Here is a 16,802-nt window from a genome sequence, read left to right on the forward strand (position 1 = left end):
TGTTTGATTAGTAGCCACAACTTCAGATATTCTGTACCTCACATGGCATCATCTTGAACGTATTAAAGTTTATTTTGAGCTAATGGCTGACAAGCTAAAGTTGGTCCTCGCAGACCCACACCAAGCCTGAGGAAGATCACATTGTTTGTGCAGAGTTAGTATCTATGTCTGGATGAAGGGAGCCACAAGCTGAACATAGATGTCAGTGGCAGGCAATAAGGGAGGAGCCGTAGGGTCTGAGCTATAGTCTTTTGAGAGCTTTAAATGGAAGCCAGGCGATGACACGTAGAAAAAATCTGGTGACGAAGGACTGAACCTAATAGAGCAACAAGTGGGATTTGCTGTGATATACATTTTTGTTTTCTCTTTGAAATAAATGCAAGCCTGTATTGTAGATATTTAGACAGTATCTAGTGGAAGTGTCGTACAGCTTACACTTTAGAAAAAAAACTGAACAACAGTACCATAAAGGACACATCTTACTTGAATCTTTATTCGTTCTCTTAATGTGGTGTGCAAGTGGTGTGGGCAAAGGCAATCAAGTCATTCATAAAGCTATGGTATAATTATTATTATTTTTTTCTATTAAATTGTTTTTATTGGCATTTTCATTAGTTACAACACAATATAACCACACAACACACCAGTATATAAATCTGTTGATCAATAATCATGGTATTCGCACATGTTTTATAATTCTATAGGTGTCAAACAGATGGCCACGCTGAATCTGCATATGAAGAAGGCACATAGTATTAACTTATGTAAAAGTTCGAGGAATTTCAGCATTACACAGAAAGAACATATGCATGTATTAAAATTGAGGACATCAGTTGGTCAGCACAAAAGAATTAACATACACTCCTCCCCAGACACAACCACCCGCCCCAACCCGTCATGAAGACTGCTGTCCCCCACCCCTGTTTACGAGACCACCTAGTACCCTCCCGGTCACTCCACAGGCAGCACAACCTCCGACCCCGCAGCCTCGGTGCTCACCAATTGCATGTTGGCCCACTGTATATAAGGCTCCCAGATGTCATGAGGTCGAGAAGTAGGTGGCATTATCTCTCAGAATATTCCCAATTACAAGTGCCCATATGCTACATCAGCCAGCAAGCCCTTGATCGTAGGCACTCGTTTCCAACCCCAGTGTAGTACCACCCTTCTCTTAGCGAGAAGGAGAAGTAATGCATGCAGTTTACATGATTTGGGTGGAGTGTTTTTGACATACCCCAGTATACCCAGTTCGGGAGATGGGGAATCTGATCATCCAACGATTTGATTCACCAAGGTGAAAACTTCAGACAAGTATTCTGTAAGCGCCGGGCAAGACCATGCTATGTGAAGAAAAGAGGCAGGGGAGAAGCCACATCTCCAGCAGTCATCTCCTTCCCTTAGTCCCATCCTGCGCAAACTTATAGGGGTCCTATAGAATCTATATTAGGTATTTGAAATGTATCACGCGTAGTCTATAGTTAGGCGAGAGTTCTGTGAGCTGACCACAGCAGAATGCCCATTGGTCTTCGGTAAGTGGCACCGGAAGGTCGTCATTCCAGTACTCCAGGGATTTTGGCTCGACCACCGGAGCCGTGGTCTGCATCTGCCCGTATAGTCTGGTTACCAATCGACGAGGGGATGGAAGTGCAAGGAAGACTGGGGGGGGGGGCGATGGGAAACCATCAAGGCAGGCTGTACGCAACTTATGATATAAAAACATTTCTGAAAATGGCACAGTCTCACCTTACTCCCCCACCGGGAGGGGCATGAATTCACCATCAGGGAATAAATCAGCACAGGTATGGAGGTGTCGTTTCTGTTCCATGGGCCTACTAATCCCCCCTTCAAGACATGGTAGTATTGGATTCTGCAACAATGAGAGCGAGGGGGCATACAACAACGGGACCTTCGCCCTTTTCCGCAGTTTCTCCCACACCGATTTCAGCGTGCCAGTGGAATCTATATCCCCTCTGGGGCACCTTGGCTTCGCACAGATGGCCACTTTCAGCGGGACAGGCGCGACCATGTCCTGCTCCACCGCCAAGCTATGGTAGAGTTATTTGCTAGAGAAAATAGGTGCTTAACACTGAATATGAAACAGTGTTGATAGTGATGAACATTTATTTTTTAGCCTGTGTGTTTGTAATTTCACATTAGTAAAATTGAGACTTTTTGCAAAGACATAAAATATGTAAATTATGATTTGTATTTATTATGCATTTAATGTGAGTGATTGCTGAGCGTGAAATTCTGTACTTCACACATGATTTGTGCTTTATTTTCCTACTAGATTACCAGAGATTGATGACTGTGGCAGAGACCATCACAGGGCTTATGTTTCCATTTCAGTGGCAGCATGTCTATGTTCCCATCCTTCCAGCGTCTCTCCTTCATTTCCTTGATGCTCCTGTCCCTTACTTAATGGGTTTACACTCCAACGGACTCGATGATAGGTCCAAATTGGAGCTGCCTCAAGAGGTGAGGAATGCTGTTACTGTGGTAAGTCCCTAACTTGGTTCTTGGAAAGGCAAACTCATAAGGGACTCATTATGAGTTGTCCAGAATTGCAACATCAAGGGATACTGCTCCTGGCTCTATTAAATGGCCCTGTCGTTCCAGAACTGGTAATGCCAATATCTAAAAACACCATACCTGGTTTTACCAGGTGCAAATCCACATCCGGTGAAACCAGTTATGACTCCCGGAAGGTGCTGCAGCAGAAGCACAGCCAGACCTTTGTCTGCTCACCTCCTGCAGCATGGAGAGCGCATATAAATGCCCATCCCAAAGTTGCCATGCCCTGTTGTGTCCCTCCTAACCCTTGCACTAGAGCCCCGCTGACCTGCACCACTCTGCCGCAGCCATTTACCACTGTATTAAAGCAGGTGATAAACAGCAGTGGTAAATGGCCCTTAGTTGGCCCTGGAGTCTGGAATAACATGCAGAAACACGCCTGGTATTCCAGAGTCCACACGTTATTCCCACATTCTGGGGTCAATAACAAGTAATGCCTGTTATTTGATGTGGGGATACTGGATGGAATTGGAGATTATCTCTGCAATAAATAAAGGGCTACTCATAATGAGGCCAATTAGTCGAATTGTTAAAGCCGGCTTAAAAAGCAATTATGCAACGTATAACTGCTGTTATTTTACTGATTGTATATATTTCATACTTTCCAAGATTCTGTGTGCAAAACTAGGATTCTTCAGGTTTCAAAATTGCTTATTAGTACAATGTAGACATCAGAAAAAAAGTACATCACATGAGCTTTGACCTGTTGATGAAGTCTCAGGAATGCCATCACATACATGTGACCCAGTGTCATTGAATGGATGGTGTGAGGGTTGGTTGATTCCCCTTCTTCATTGACTCATTCAATGCCCAGTAGGCAACCTGCACAGATTAGTATATGTGAAAGCTGACAAGATGCTTTTTAAAAGGGTTCCAGTGAAGAGGAAAAAACACAAAGGTTAAAAAACCTCCTGGGCAAGCTTGTAAGTCTGGATTGAGGTTGAAGGTTAGTGCAAAAGAGATCATCAAGGCAACAATATTCTTCTGACATCAGGAAGGAGGAAAGAGCCATTCAACCGTCACCTATGCACAATTTATTGGCTTTGTCAATGTTTTTTTTAGCCATGTTGTACAGTAGTGGGACTGCTGTGCTGGATGGTTGAAATAAAAAAAAGACCACAGCTTAACACTTTAAACTTTTTTTACTTTCAACCATGCTGCACAGATACCGATACAGGGAGTACTTGTGACGTGGGTGGGAGGGTGGTTGAATATTTTATATGTAACCTTTAGAGTCTCATGATTCCGGATGTACTGTTAATTCCTCATTTCCCCCCGGTGTTTCACCCATAGATCTTGGCAGTTTTTAGCAGTCAAAATCTCCGGATGAAAGAACTCAAGTATGCAGTGTTCTTGTGGGTATCAAAATTCTGGTATCTGCTAATACTAGCCACATTGGAATTAAAATGGACCTTGTAATGAGATCCTTAATGAGTTGATTTGCAATGTATTTTGAATTTGGGCTTATTGCTAGCGTGAACAGAATAGATGACTGAAACGAATAGATGAATTTAGAGGGAAATTATAGAGTCAGTGATTCACTGGCATTATAGATGTCTGTGTATGGGTGCCGTAAGGACATTGTTTTAGACATTCAAATACATTTTTTTAAAGGGTGGGTTTGTGACCGCCCACACATTTTGTTTAGCCTCTTTACTGATCTATTCTCTACAAACAAAGATTTGCATTACCCAAGTGTTTTTATTTGCTTTTTCCTTATGTTACTATTCTTAATTACAAATGTTGGGGATGACCATCTCAAATATTCAGTCATTAATTTGTGCATACTGAGCCATGTTTCTTTTGCTTACAGGCAAATTTATGTTTTGTAGACATTGACAACCATTTTATTGAGTTACCTGAAGATTTACCTCAATTCCCAAACAAACTTGAATTTGTTCAGGAAATATCAGAGATCCTAATGGCTTTTGGAATACCTCCGGAGGGAAATCTGCATTGTAGCGAAAGTGCTTCCGAATTGAAAAGTCTCAGGACATGTGATATTGTTTCTGACAAAAAAAATGGTAACATAGCAGGGTCACCATTATATTCCTATGAACTACTAAAAGAAAATGAAACAATAGCACGCCTTCAAGCTCTTGTTAAAAGAACAGGTGTAAGTTTGGAAAAGGTAAGCAGTTTCTTAAGTTTTACTACATCTGACCTTTCTAAATCCTTGTCAAATTTGCCTAACCTCATATATATCCTTGAATTGTGTTGAAATGTCTAGATTACCAGTGCATCTTAATTTTTTCTCTTGAATGATTCTCGTTATATGAGTTATGTAAGTAGCTTATACTGTCAATAGTTTTACTGCTTCTTAAGCTGGAGTCATAACCATATATTTATATGTGCAAGGGAAATGTGTCAGATCTGTTTGTTATATATAGTGCCATTCTTCACAGGTTTGTTGGCTAACTTCTGAGGGTCATTACCCATTACTTAAAACCATAATTTTGCCCTCACTTTTCTGCTATGACAGATACGTATCCCATAATCCTTGCAGCTTGAAGCTCTGTGATACTATTTAACTCTTTTGATATGTTCCATGTTCAGGGCCCAATTCCCAGAAACACCGCCTGATCAATCAATAGGCTGCCATAGTGTGTTATCTTAATACTCTGCATCAAGCTGCATGAGCATGTTTAGAGCCAAGTCAATGTTTCTTGCAGGCAAAACAATTTATGCTCGAGACTTCTACCCGTAGATTCCTCACCTTTTGAATGTTCCCCAGGCGTTAGACTGGACCTAAAATCTTTTTTCATAGTACCTCTGTGCGCCAGAAAGTGGTGCTGTGCGGCTCTGCACTGACACTGTTCTGCTCTGGAAGTGATGTGTGACACCTATAAAGTCACACCTTCTGTGCCCTGACCTTCGTTCCTTTCTTTCCGTGCCTGTAGATGCATATTCAGAGCTTCTCTCCTCTCTCAGAGATTGCTTTTTGTCTGATATTTTCTCTAAAATGTTCAACAGTGTGCAAGAGATTTCACTCCCTATGAAGACATAGTACTTCTGCAAACAGATGTCTGTGACAGATCTTCACCAGGTGTGCCTATGGTGTCAAAACTACGACTCCAAAACCTGCAGAGATGGTTTATTGATGAACCCGAAGGCCATCAGGGAACGCAAGGTGAAATTGTATGCCACCAAGCACAACAAAACACTGCGTCAGGACTACTCTAAGTACTGCTCCAAGTCGAATGCTTGTTCCCAGTCCGGCTCCCATTCCCAGAGTCGACATAGCCACTCTCAAGGCTGGTTTCTTTTGTGCTCCAAATTCAAAGGTGAGCACAATAAACATGAGAATTCGAAGCAGAGTTCTGCGCCTTCATGCGATTCCCACTCTCCTGATGAAGCGCGTGGGTGGCGGCAACAGTTTTGCTTCGGCTTCTGAAGTCGGCCAACTTTGTAGTCTATTCTGCAGCTGGTTCTGGTACAACCCGAGTTTCTGGGGCCTTTAGCCACCGCTAGCCAAATTGAAGTGTTTCTTTTAGCTATTTGCCAGCTCTTCGGATGTCTATGAGTCCCACGGAGCCGAGAGGCATGCCACCTGGATTATCATCGGCAGATTCGCCTTCGGCGCAAATTGGACCTTCTAAACCACTACCATCCCAGGGGCGGTTCATGCCTTACGTCGTTGACACACTGATATTTTGGCCCCCAGGCTCCCCATTACATGTGAATGTATACTACATAGTATTGACAGTAAGTACACACTTCTAAGAATGTAATTCAGCAGTTTTATTAATCAAGCAATAAAGATATTATTATTATTATTCCAATTTGCATCAGTCAGCCTTCAGCCATGGGCGCGGAGGTGGTTCTGAATGGGATAGGGCTTCAATTTGATCGACACAAATGGGTAGCAGCGAGCTCACGGAACCTAGGCCAGAAAGTGTGCATGTCAGGTTGGATGGCTGCCTTTCTCTGGCCAGCCCGACATGCGCACTAGAGGCCTCTCTCCATCTGCATATTAGTGAGCATGGTTGATCAAAGCCACAACACCCATCTCCTAATGAGCGGTGAGTTTGCAGAATCAAGCCAATCCTAGCACTGTTATAATGTTGTATAACAGCAAGGAAACAGTGCCTGGATTCGCCGAGAGACACTGCTAGGCTGTCACAGGGCACTGAGAGGGAAGAGAAAAGCAGACTGTCTAACAGTGGGCGAAGAGTGCGGGTCTGTTTCTAGGTGCATTGAAGGCGAGAAGGAAGTAAATAGCTGGACTACAAGTTGTCAACTGGCCTCATTCTGCAGGGCAACAGCGGAGGAGGTGACCGCTTCTAACACACTTGGAAGGGGAGTGACGGTGTTGAGAACTGATCCAGTTTAGCGTTTTCAGTTATTCCTGCAGCTATGACAAACACTTGGTGCAAGGAAACATCACCTACTCTAAGCTGTACCAAGGTGAACCTGTGCATTATAGAAGAGTCTATTGCACGGAGTAAGACAAGCAGCTGGGCTGTCTGTGGCACAGACAGCCGCTGTACGGGACATGTTTTTAGGATGCAGACAGCTCCAGTGCTCCAGGGTGGAAGAATTGAGAGTGACCATCCCTGGCCTGTTTCCTCTCTGCAGCCCGTGCTCACTCTTCTCCTATGTTCCACTGGAATCCTGCAGCTCCATGTGCTCTACATACAGACTGCATCCTGAATGATTTGTGTTCCATGCATCCTGTAGGATTGCTGCAGCTCCCTGTGTCCTGCATACAGACTACATCACAAAGGACTTTTGCTATCTGCACCAGCCTACATCCTGCCGGAGTCCCACAGTACCCTTCACATAACCAGCACTGCGTAAGACTTCTGCAGCCTCTTGCATACAGCATGAACCTGCAGGGCTCCTGCAGCTTGCTGCACAGAACCTCCATCCTGTAAGACCCATTGCATACAGACTGCACCCTGCAGGACTCCTAGTGTTTCCTGTGCATGACACACAGTCTGCATCCTGCAGGGACCCTAAATCTCCCTGCCTCTGGCACAGTCTGCGCAGTGAGAGGAGAATGCTGCTGCCTGGAACACAACAGGCCCAATGAGATTAACTCTGCATGCTGCAGCACACTTTGTTTTAGATCTCAAGAGATTTGATAATATTTCCCCGGCCCTGCTAACCCGCCGCAGGCTCCCTATTGAAGTGCAGGCCGAATTCAACATTGCTTGCATTACCCACAGAGTGCTGCACTCCTCCTCACCCTCCTATCTAAACTTAAAACTGAAAATGTCCGTCCAGAGCAAATAGAGGTTCCAGAAATGCCCAATCCCTGCTACTTGAACCTCCCACCTTCAGATGAGAATGATACACAAACCAGTCTTTCTCTGGAAGTGCCGCTAGACTCTGGAAATCTTTGCCTCCCTCTTTTCGCCTAACCACCTGCCTAGTAACCTTCATAAAGGACCACACTCTCCTCCTTTTTGACAGACGTTTCTGTTAATTCACGTTCAACCAGACTTATGTACTCTCTCCACAGCGATCTGACCTGCCTTTGTTAGTTGACTCTAAATTGATGCTGTAAATGTGTATTTCCTCTGCCCAATTGCTGTAGCTGTTTCTTATGGTTACCCCAGCACACATCCACTGAGATAATCGATCCAGTTTAATTACTAGTAATATAACCCTCTGTAACCCTTATGTCCTGCTTGTTATAAAGCTCTCTGATGCCCTCGGGCCATGTCTGCACTATAAAATTGCAAATAAATAAATAAAAACTTGGCCAACCATGTGGCTCTTACAACTTGTCCTGCTACATGGATTTATCCTGGCAGCTACCGTGAAAGCAGACAGCAAAGTAAGGAGGCTACAACCCGCCATTCTATTGTAACTCATACACATTGTGTGATCTCTTGAGTGCAGGTTTATGATATTATGTTGTATACATTTGCAAACTTTTTTTGTGATAATGTCATCACACTCTGCAGAGATCTCTCTAACCTAAGGGGCACCACCTGCATTTTGGGGCAGCATCCCAAGGGTTTGAAGTGTCTGTCTGAGAAATGGTTGTGTAGCCGCAGATCACAGTTTACATGCAAGTAAGATAGCTCACTTAGTTAATGCACTTGCTCCGGAGATCTGTGTGTGGCCTGCAGGCCGCAGGTTGCAATACCAATAACAAACTTTTTATTATGGTGTCTGCTAAAGACCTTTAGGTGCAACCTGCTGGTTATTAGTTCCAATTCCAATAAGATAGCTCACTGTGTGCTAATGTGTATCCTTTATAGATAAGTTTCTAGCCTTAGGAATACAATCACAAGATGGCTCAGTGAGTTAAAATCTAATCTGCCTGCCACAGAATTATGTATTTATTGTAAACGTTACTGGTTTTGACAACAGTTTAGAGGGTTAACATTTCTGTTGTAGACATTTATGTAACCTGAGGGTAAATCTCACAGTACGTTTGGTAAGTTAACGTTCCTACTTCTGATTATAACATAAAGTTTCACTCCAAAGTGAGGAAGTTTGGCATGTTTTAATAAACAAAAGTCAGTTCAGTTTCTGTAGTTTGGCATTGTAGTGGCTATTAAAATTGATAATGAGGCATACAGTTTCCTTTCTGGAACACCATCGTATGTATGTACATGGTATTTCTATAGCACACACCGAGTCAAAAGGCGGTGGAGTGCTGTGCAGGCTTAAAGACAAAGACTAACAGGAGAGGTAGCTGGGTTGTGGTTGGTTAATGCATTGTGATGGAGTGTTCGTTAGAGATGAGTCTTTATTTCTTTCCTGAATTGGATCAGCCTTGGGGCGGTCCTGATGGAAAGAAGGATACTGTCCCATATCCTGGTGCATAGATGGGGAAGGTCTGCTGCATTGTTTTTTTTTCTTTTGTCCTTTGTTAGTCTGCAGTCTGAGCTGTCCTGGCTTCGATTGTGGCTAGAAGCACCACAGATGGTGAACTTGTCTGTAGGATAAGTGGGAGTGTTGGTTGTGCTGGTCCTTGACTGGTGGATGGAAAAAGAAAGGACCTTAAATCGCATTTCTCAGTATGTATGCTACACACAGAGGCTCAGACTGCAAGACACCCTCTGACAGATAGAGACAGACTGTGAAACACAATGAAACATTCTTACCATGGAGAAAGACTGTGATACACTCCGACACATAAAACTAGACCGTGAAAAGAAACTGAAACTCTCATGACAGCTACTCCTCGTCAGAGGTGGTAAGTGCTTACAATTGCAATGGCAGATATTCATGTACCGGACCCAGAATCTTGGCAGGACCCAGCAATTCTTCACATCTTTGAATTGGTGGAGTGTGCAGACAGACACCTAGGCACGGCAGGGGCTCTAGTATACACATGTGACATTTCATGGACGTGAGGATACAGGCACATTATACATATTATAACAAGTACTTGGAGTACTTGGTAATGACGCTAGGCAATATCTGTTTTACTAGTTCAAAAGAGCACTGTTACCAGTTCAAATAATCTCCTTTTAATTAGACGAAGAAAGCACTATTGTTAATAGTGAATACAAGTATGTTATAATGTGATCAGGCAAACGTTTTGTAAATAATTGTGATAATTGTTTGTTATGGGCAAGCGTTTTACAACGGAGTCAGTTGTCAGACGGTTGTTAGCAGCTTTTAAGAAACCTGCTATTTGTTATTAATATCATGTCTGCCCCTGTTTCGATTAATTGTTTAATCTAAAAGAGTAAATTTGGTGGGAACAGCTTCCGGAAGAGAACTTCAAAGCAGGCGGTATGGTCTATTCACTGCAAACATACCATTTTAAACACAGATGTACCCGTACACATGCGGCCATTACTACACAGGCACAAAAATGTGCTTCTTTGCAAACGCACACCTTGTTCGTTCAAACACACATTGATACAGATGTACCACAAATGCAGGTTCTCTGCACTGCACAAATGGCAATGCTTTGTGTGTGGAAGTTGCTGTTCATCTCTGAGGGAGCTTCTGACGCAGTCATTCTGGTGACAAGGTTGCAGACCTGTCACAGGCTTGGATCCATTATATCCAGGCCTGGCTGGCCTGTGCCATTTCCTGCTGAAGGTGAGACAAGGTCCCCTATCAAGGAGACTCAAATTACAGCTGAGCTTTTCCATTGCTCCTTTCGCAGTCAAGTCTTTAAGGAACCTATTAGCCAGACCTATTGTGTTCATGATCATGACGTGTGCAGTGATTCTATTACGTACTGCCAGCAGCATCTCTGACCCTATCGACAGCAGAATCTAAATGAATATATGTAAAAAGTTTAGATCCGTGGAGGAAATTCCAGTTGATGGCTTCCATGTTCCAAATGGCTTTAACTGGATCCAGTTGTGGCATGTGACTTTTGAATAGTGAACTAAAATGTCCTGTGAAAAAACCCAAAATGGCAATCTGAAAGGTTAAGGAAACATCCTCCCTACAGCCAGTAAACAACTACAGGCAATTCCAAGAGGCAAATAGATTCCTCAAAATGGCAGTTTATTACTTGCTCCATTGCATGCAATCAGCACGATCCAGGAAAAAACATTTGTAAATGGTCAACTGAAACATGCACGGACAGGAAACCATATTAGCCCTGGCCAAATTGTTTAAACATTTCCCAAATTTGCTTGAAAATGCACCATTTGCACACTCTTTTTTCAAAATCTTCTCGGGGAGAACCACTCAGAACCCCCTTATGACAGTCGGGCTCGCTTGCCACAGGGCCCTCATGCAGAACTTTTACACTGCACCACTTTCAAATGTCATCAGCCACCACTGTTCCACCCTCAACTTCAGTACCAATGCCACCCTCCGTGCTCAAACCCAATGAAGGCCTGGGGACATTGACACCGGGTGGCCCTGATTGTGCTTTCCAACACTGGTCCGAATTCGACTGACGCACCAACCAAATCCAACCGAGGTTTCTGCACTTACCTTCCCACCAAGCAGGCAACAACCTTTACATTCTTTTTTTGGTAAGGAGTCTGACAACGATCCTGACAAGGGTATGAGCTCGCTCAGCCCTATGCTGACGACAATTGGTATAGGGAATTGCAAGATGCTAGTGGGCTGGACACCACTCTGGAGTAAGCCATTTTCATCCCTTCCTGGTCCTGACACGGACAAACCTGCATCTCATGCCATGGTTATGCATAGGGCAATCAAAGTCCTTGACCTTTATTTCCCGACTACAGAGGTGAAGTCCAGCAATCTGATGGGCATCCTGCAGCCTGGCCAGACTGCTTCTCAGCCTCTCCTACCTTTTAATGAAACCTTGACAGATACCTTATTCTGCGTTTAGTCTAAGCCTTATTCCAGCCTTCCAGTTAACTGGCAAACTGCCAGATGCCATCGCTCTGCTTCTGGTGACCTGACCTTGTTGCAGCACCCTTCTTCCTAGAGCTTCGTGGGGCAGGCCTCCCCAGTGGTCCAGCCCCAACAATTCTTCCTACCAGTCCATCTAATAGGGAATCGAAGCAAGTGGAAGCATTCGGTAAACACCACTCCTTATATTGCAGGTTGGCTCTACAGTCCATTACTGCGTTCTACTTGCTAGGCCACTAAACTCATGCTCTCTGTGACTAGGTGGCACAAGTCCCACCAGGTGTTCCTTAGGATCTTCACCCTGTTCTGTCACAGGCCATTCAGAATGGTTGTAATGTTGCCAAGTTCACAATTCGTTGTGACTTGGGGACACCACTGACCCAGTAAACGGGCTATAGGCACCATAGTTGCCATTTGTTTCCATGCTTGGCTACGTTCAGCTGACATCTGAAAGAGACTATTTGTTATAGATTCATTACCTTATTACCCCCAGGCATCAGACTGGATCCAGAGAATTTTTTCTCAGCAGTATCCCCTGCTAGTCGATTGGTGGAGTCAGTCGACTTCACATTCATCGTTTGCGTCATGGTCGCCGGGATGATGTTGCGGTGCCTACTTAGACACCACCACTGCACGCTGATGTCAGTTCTTTCTTTTTCCGTTCCAGCCTAGTGCAGATCCAGAGAGAGCTTCCCCTTAGTCATTTTCTAACTAAACTTTTTTTGACTTTTGTTGACCTCTTTTTGAGTCTATTGTCTCCTGGTGCATGATGGATGTTCATCTTCGGACGGGCTTCAAGCCTTGCGACTACTGTCACAAGCTGATGTCCGTGAAGGACACGCATCTTGTGTGCCTATGGTGCCTGGGATGCGACCACGATCCGAAGTCATGCTCCGACTGTCGGGCCCTGAATCTGAAGTCTTTGCGGAAGTGGTCCCGAAAGCTTTTGGAGGCCCAGCAGTTGGCTCCGCATCGCTCCCGCTCTCACTCGAGGGGAAGGTCTTGAGACCGTTCACGGAGTCACCACACATCGTCCAAGTCTTTGCACTCTTCGGGTAAGTCAAAGCACAGGAAGAAGAGGAAGAAGCACTGTTGCTCTTCGCCTTCTCCCATTCAGTCAACTGGTGCGAGGCGGGACCCAGAACATTATCGCTCTAAGGCTCTGTGTCCAGATTCAGAGATGACTCCGCACCTCTCTGCTTTTCCGGGAGGGGCAGCATCCCCTGTTCAGCTTTGTGTGTTCTACAAATCACTCTACACTTATTGTGTGCATCATGAATGCTGTTATGTGTTTGATAGCTGCTTTAGACATAGGTTTCCAATACCACCTACTCTTACCTTGCTGCTGTTCAGCTTTCTCCGGTGGGTAATGCCATTTTAATAGGAAATGTTATTTCTTTTTATTGTAACTGTATCTAATGCTGCACATAATTTTCTATTTTATCTATTGTGTTGTTTTATTCCATGTCGAAGAACACATTTTTAACTGTATTTGCTTTTTCTTTTATGGCCATGCATGGCCAAATAAAGATTTCTTAAAGTAAAGTAATGAGTGATAGATCATGCGGTGAATACTATGGCTTCTATGTATTACCTATGTAGAAGCATTATTTTCTTACTTAGGTGTACAGTTCACTAGTACTGCCTCTTGGACCCGGCATTTAGAATTAGCAAAGTCTTGTTTTGTTAGATCGACAGAGGCTTTGTTTAGGGATGCCAACAAAGTTGGCAACAAACCAATTAGAGAGATGTTACATCTCTATCGAAGTAAATGTATTCCCTCAACTGATTATGGTGTAATTCTCTGGGGGGGGCAATATATTCTGCAAACACAACATATTTTTAGCCAGACTCCTAGCAGTACCCTGCTCACCCTTGATTTTTATTACCCACAGGTAACTAGATGTAATGTATGTGGGGGATAACATTGATTTGTCTGTATTTACTGGATGGCATAACATTTGAAGCAAACCTGGTATGAAGTTTATTAGAGGTGTAATAAATTACTGTTTGGCCCTGGATCACTATAAAAAAATCCCTCGGTTAATGTATGTAAATAGGCTTTTAAAGGAACTCGATGCAGATTAAGAATCCAGCAAACATGGGGGGCGGAGCTTGCCGGCGTCCATGAAAGACGTGTGAGCGCTGAGCTCCTCGCCTGAGCCCCTTTAAAATTCGACAAAACTATCCTTTCAGCGCCTTGCTAGCTCTGAAAGCTGTGGTGGACTCTCTAGCTACGCCCTGGCCTGGTGGAGGGCTTTTCCCCGGTCGAAATCCGGTGTGGTGTCGCTTTGCTGTTCGGAGGAGGGTAAAGTGGCGGACCAGGCCGTAGTCCACGGTCTATCCTGGGAAACCGCCCGGGCTGCATCACGCTACGTGCGGCCCGCGACACGAGGGTGGTGCCGGTCTGCCTCTTCTGCGACTGCACAGCTGGCCCTGCTACGCGATATCAAGCCGTGTTCCCGAGAGCTGCCGTGGTGGCCTGACCCTTGTTTGCGCGCCCGTTGGGAGCTGCAGTACTGGTGTTACGAGGTACTGTTGGACGCTGACTGAATCCACAGGTGGACCGCCATCTCCCTGGGGAGGGTTCCATCGGCCATTGCCCGGACCTTCCGCGCCTCTAGGCCTGCTGTGGAGCTGCGGATTTGGAAGTGTTTTGGGGTGTAGTGGTCAGGCGGCTCGACATTGGTGTGATTCGGTACCGAAGAAGTGCTTGGTTGTGCTCATCTCGGGCCTTTTGGCCTACTCGTACTGCAGGACGACTGGCCGCCATCTTGGACGCATTTCTTGCTGCGCAACATCTCATCCACCGGAGATTGCTCCCCCAGTGTCTCCTCTCTGCCCTACCAACACTCGCTGGCGATAGATTGCTGGCGGTTGAACGCCTCATTATACGACAATCAGGACCGCTATGGGGAAAGGCGACAAGAATCAACCCAAACTGTCGTTTGATCAGCGGAAGGCGAAGGGGGCCGAGGGGCCTGCCCCGGATGCTTCACAGCGGCCTACGGCGTCCAACAGCACGTTGTGTGCAGACATCCGTGAAATGCTGGGCGTCATGGAGAAGTGCTTGCAGGACAGCATGGCGGCGATTGGCACTAAAATCGACGCATTGTCATTTAGGATGGACCGCATGTCGGAGAGGGTGGATAAACATGCTGAACGGCTGGATATGGCAGAACAGCGGCTAACGGAGGCGGAGGAGGCCCAAATGGAATGGGATAAAGACCGCAAGCAGTTCGGACGCCTCCTCCAGGTCATCCAAGACAAGACGGAGGACTTGGAGGCACGCTCACGGCGCTCCAACGTCCGCATCACTGGGGTGGCGGAATCTACCAACACTGGCAAGATGGAGTTGTTTGTGGAGAAGCTGCTCCGGACACTGTTGGGGGAGGAGGTCTTCTCCCCCATGTTCATCGTCGAGAGGGCTCATCGCACTCTGGTGCCGAAGCCGCAACCTGGTCTCCCGCTGCGGCCGATCATTGCGAAGCTTTTGAACTATAGGGACAGAGATCTGGCGCTCCGGCTGGCGAGGGAGAAAGGAAATTTGCAATTTGAGGGCATGAACATCTCCCTCTATCCGGACTTTACAGCGAGAGTGCAGGAAGAGAGGAAGCGCTTCGCCCCATATAAGAAACAGTTGAGAGACCTGGGGCTGGACTACGCCATGTTGTATCCTGCGAAGCTACGGATCAACAAGCAGGGTCACTCACACTTCTTCACTGACCCTGCGGACTTGAAGAAATCTCTGAAGGAGTGGGCCAAGGAACAACGCAATAGCCCGAGGAACCAGCGTGAGGACTCTGATGAGGCTGCCACCATGGACGGCCAGGGGTAACCGAATATGTGGACTCTTCGCTGGGTCGCCCAGACCCCTCTGTGTGATTGTCTCTGTTGCAGGTGCTGTGCATCTAATTAATCGAAACTGTGGGGTGCGCTCCTGCTACTGGTGGTCTACACTGGGGGTATAGCAACTGCGCGATTTACTGTATGCTGGTGGCCTGGGGGAAGGCTCTCCCACGTGCGGGAGACTGGTTCTTTGATAAAGTGTTTCCTGAGCTAGTGAGGGTGCTGAATAGTATTAGGGGGCGGGGTGATGGAGCCACTGTGGTTTGAGGTCCTTGACCCAATTGTGCTGTTGTCTGGCTGGGAACCTCTGCCCCTGTGCTTTCGGCCTTTTTCTGGCTCTCCTGAGGGCCCTTTGGGTCTGTAGTGTTTTTCCTTGTGGTAGGAGGATGGTGGGGGGTGGTGGGTCCTGTCTGACCGGGTTGGGGATGGTCGGCTGTGGGTGTGTGGGTGGTTGCTCTACTCTTCTGTTGTTGATCATGTTTCGTATGTTTTTTGGGGTTTGTGGGGGGGAGGGTTTAGTGCGGCCTACTTCCGGATTGTGTCTACTGTGCTACCTGAGCGACGCTGATTTGTTCATTGTCCTGCAATGGTTGATGTCGAGACTGTAGGGCCGGAGAGTGGCCCCAACTCTCTCCGACTGTTATCTTGGAATGTGAGGGGGCTGAATGATTTCCGCAAACTCAGGAAGGTATTAGCTTATTTGCAGCGGCACCGGGTTGATCTGGCCCTGCTTCAGGAAACCCACCTGCCTCTAACTAGCCCTATGTTGCTGACCAGGGGTCTGGGGAGTGCTTGTGTTGCTGCAGGGTTCACTACACATTCGAGGGGTGTGCTTACGTGGGCTAATCCCAAATCTCAGTTGACATTGCAGAAAGTTGTTGTGGACCCGGAGGGTCGGTATGCTGTCACTCGCTGTGTGGGGAAAGGCCACGACTTGTTAGTTGTGAATGTGTATGACCCCAATTACAACACCCCTGCTTTTTACACCTCACTGGCGGACCTCTGTAGACAGTATGAAGGCTCCAGGTTGCTATGGGGGGGAGACTTCAATTTCGTGTTGAATCCGGAGCTGGATAGGTCGGCTGGTGCTCCCAAGTCCCCGGCAGCCTCGGCGT

The 16,802-nt window shown here is 46.0% G+C and overlaps 1 protein-coding gene across 4 annotated transcripts in view; it reads left to right on the forward strand.

Moving 5' to 3' along the window:
* Window positions 1-16,802, forward strand: part of DENND5A (DENN domain containing 5A) — a 341,747-nt gene that overhangs the window by 69,210 nt on the left and 255,735 nt on the right. For 2 of the 4 annotated variants that reach the window (XM_086955975.1, XM_086955977.1), the window contains 2 exons: window positions 2,291-2,478; window positions 4,388-4,705. In XM_086955975.1, coding sequence (XP_086812101.1) covers window positions 2,291-2,478; window positions 4,388-4,705 — 506 coding nt within the window. Of the gene's footprint in view, window positions 1-2,290; window positions 2,500-4,387; window positions 4,706-16,802 lie in introns of all 4 variants that reach the window. The other 2 variants (XM_086955974.1, XM_086955976.1) reach the window with 1 other exon arrangement.

This window comes from Lissotriton vulgaris, chromosome 2_1 (genome assembly GCF_964263255.1).
Source record: "Lissotriton vulgaris chromosome 2_1, aLisVul1.2, whole genome shotgun sequence".
Classification (NCBI taxonomy): Eukaryota; Metazoa; Chordata; class Amphibia; order Caudata; family Salamandridae; genus Lissotriton; species Lissotriton vulgaris.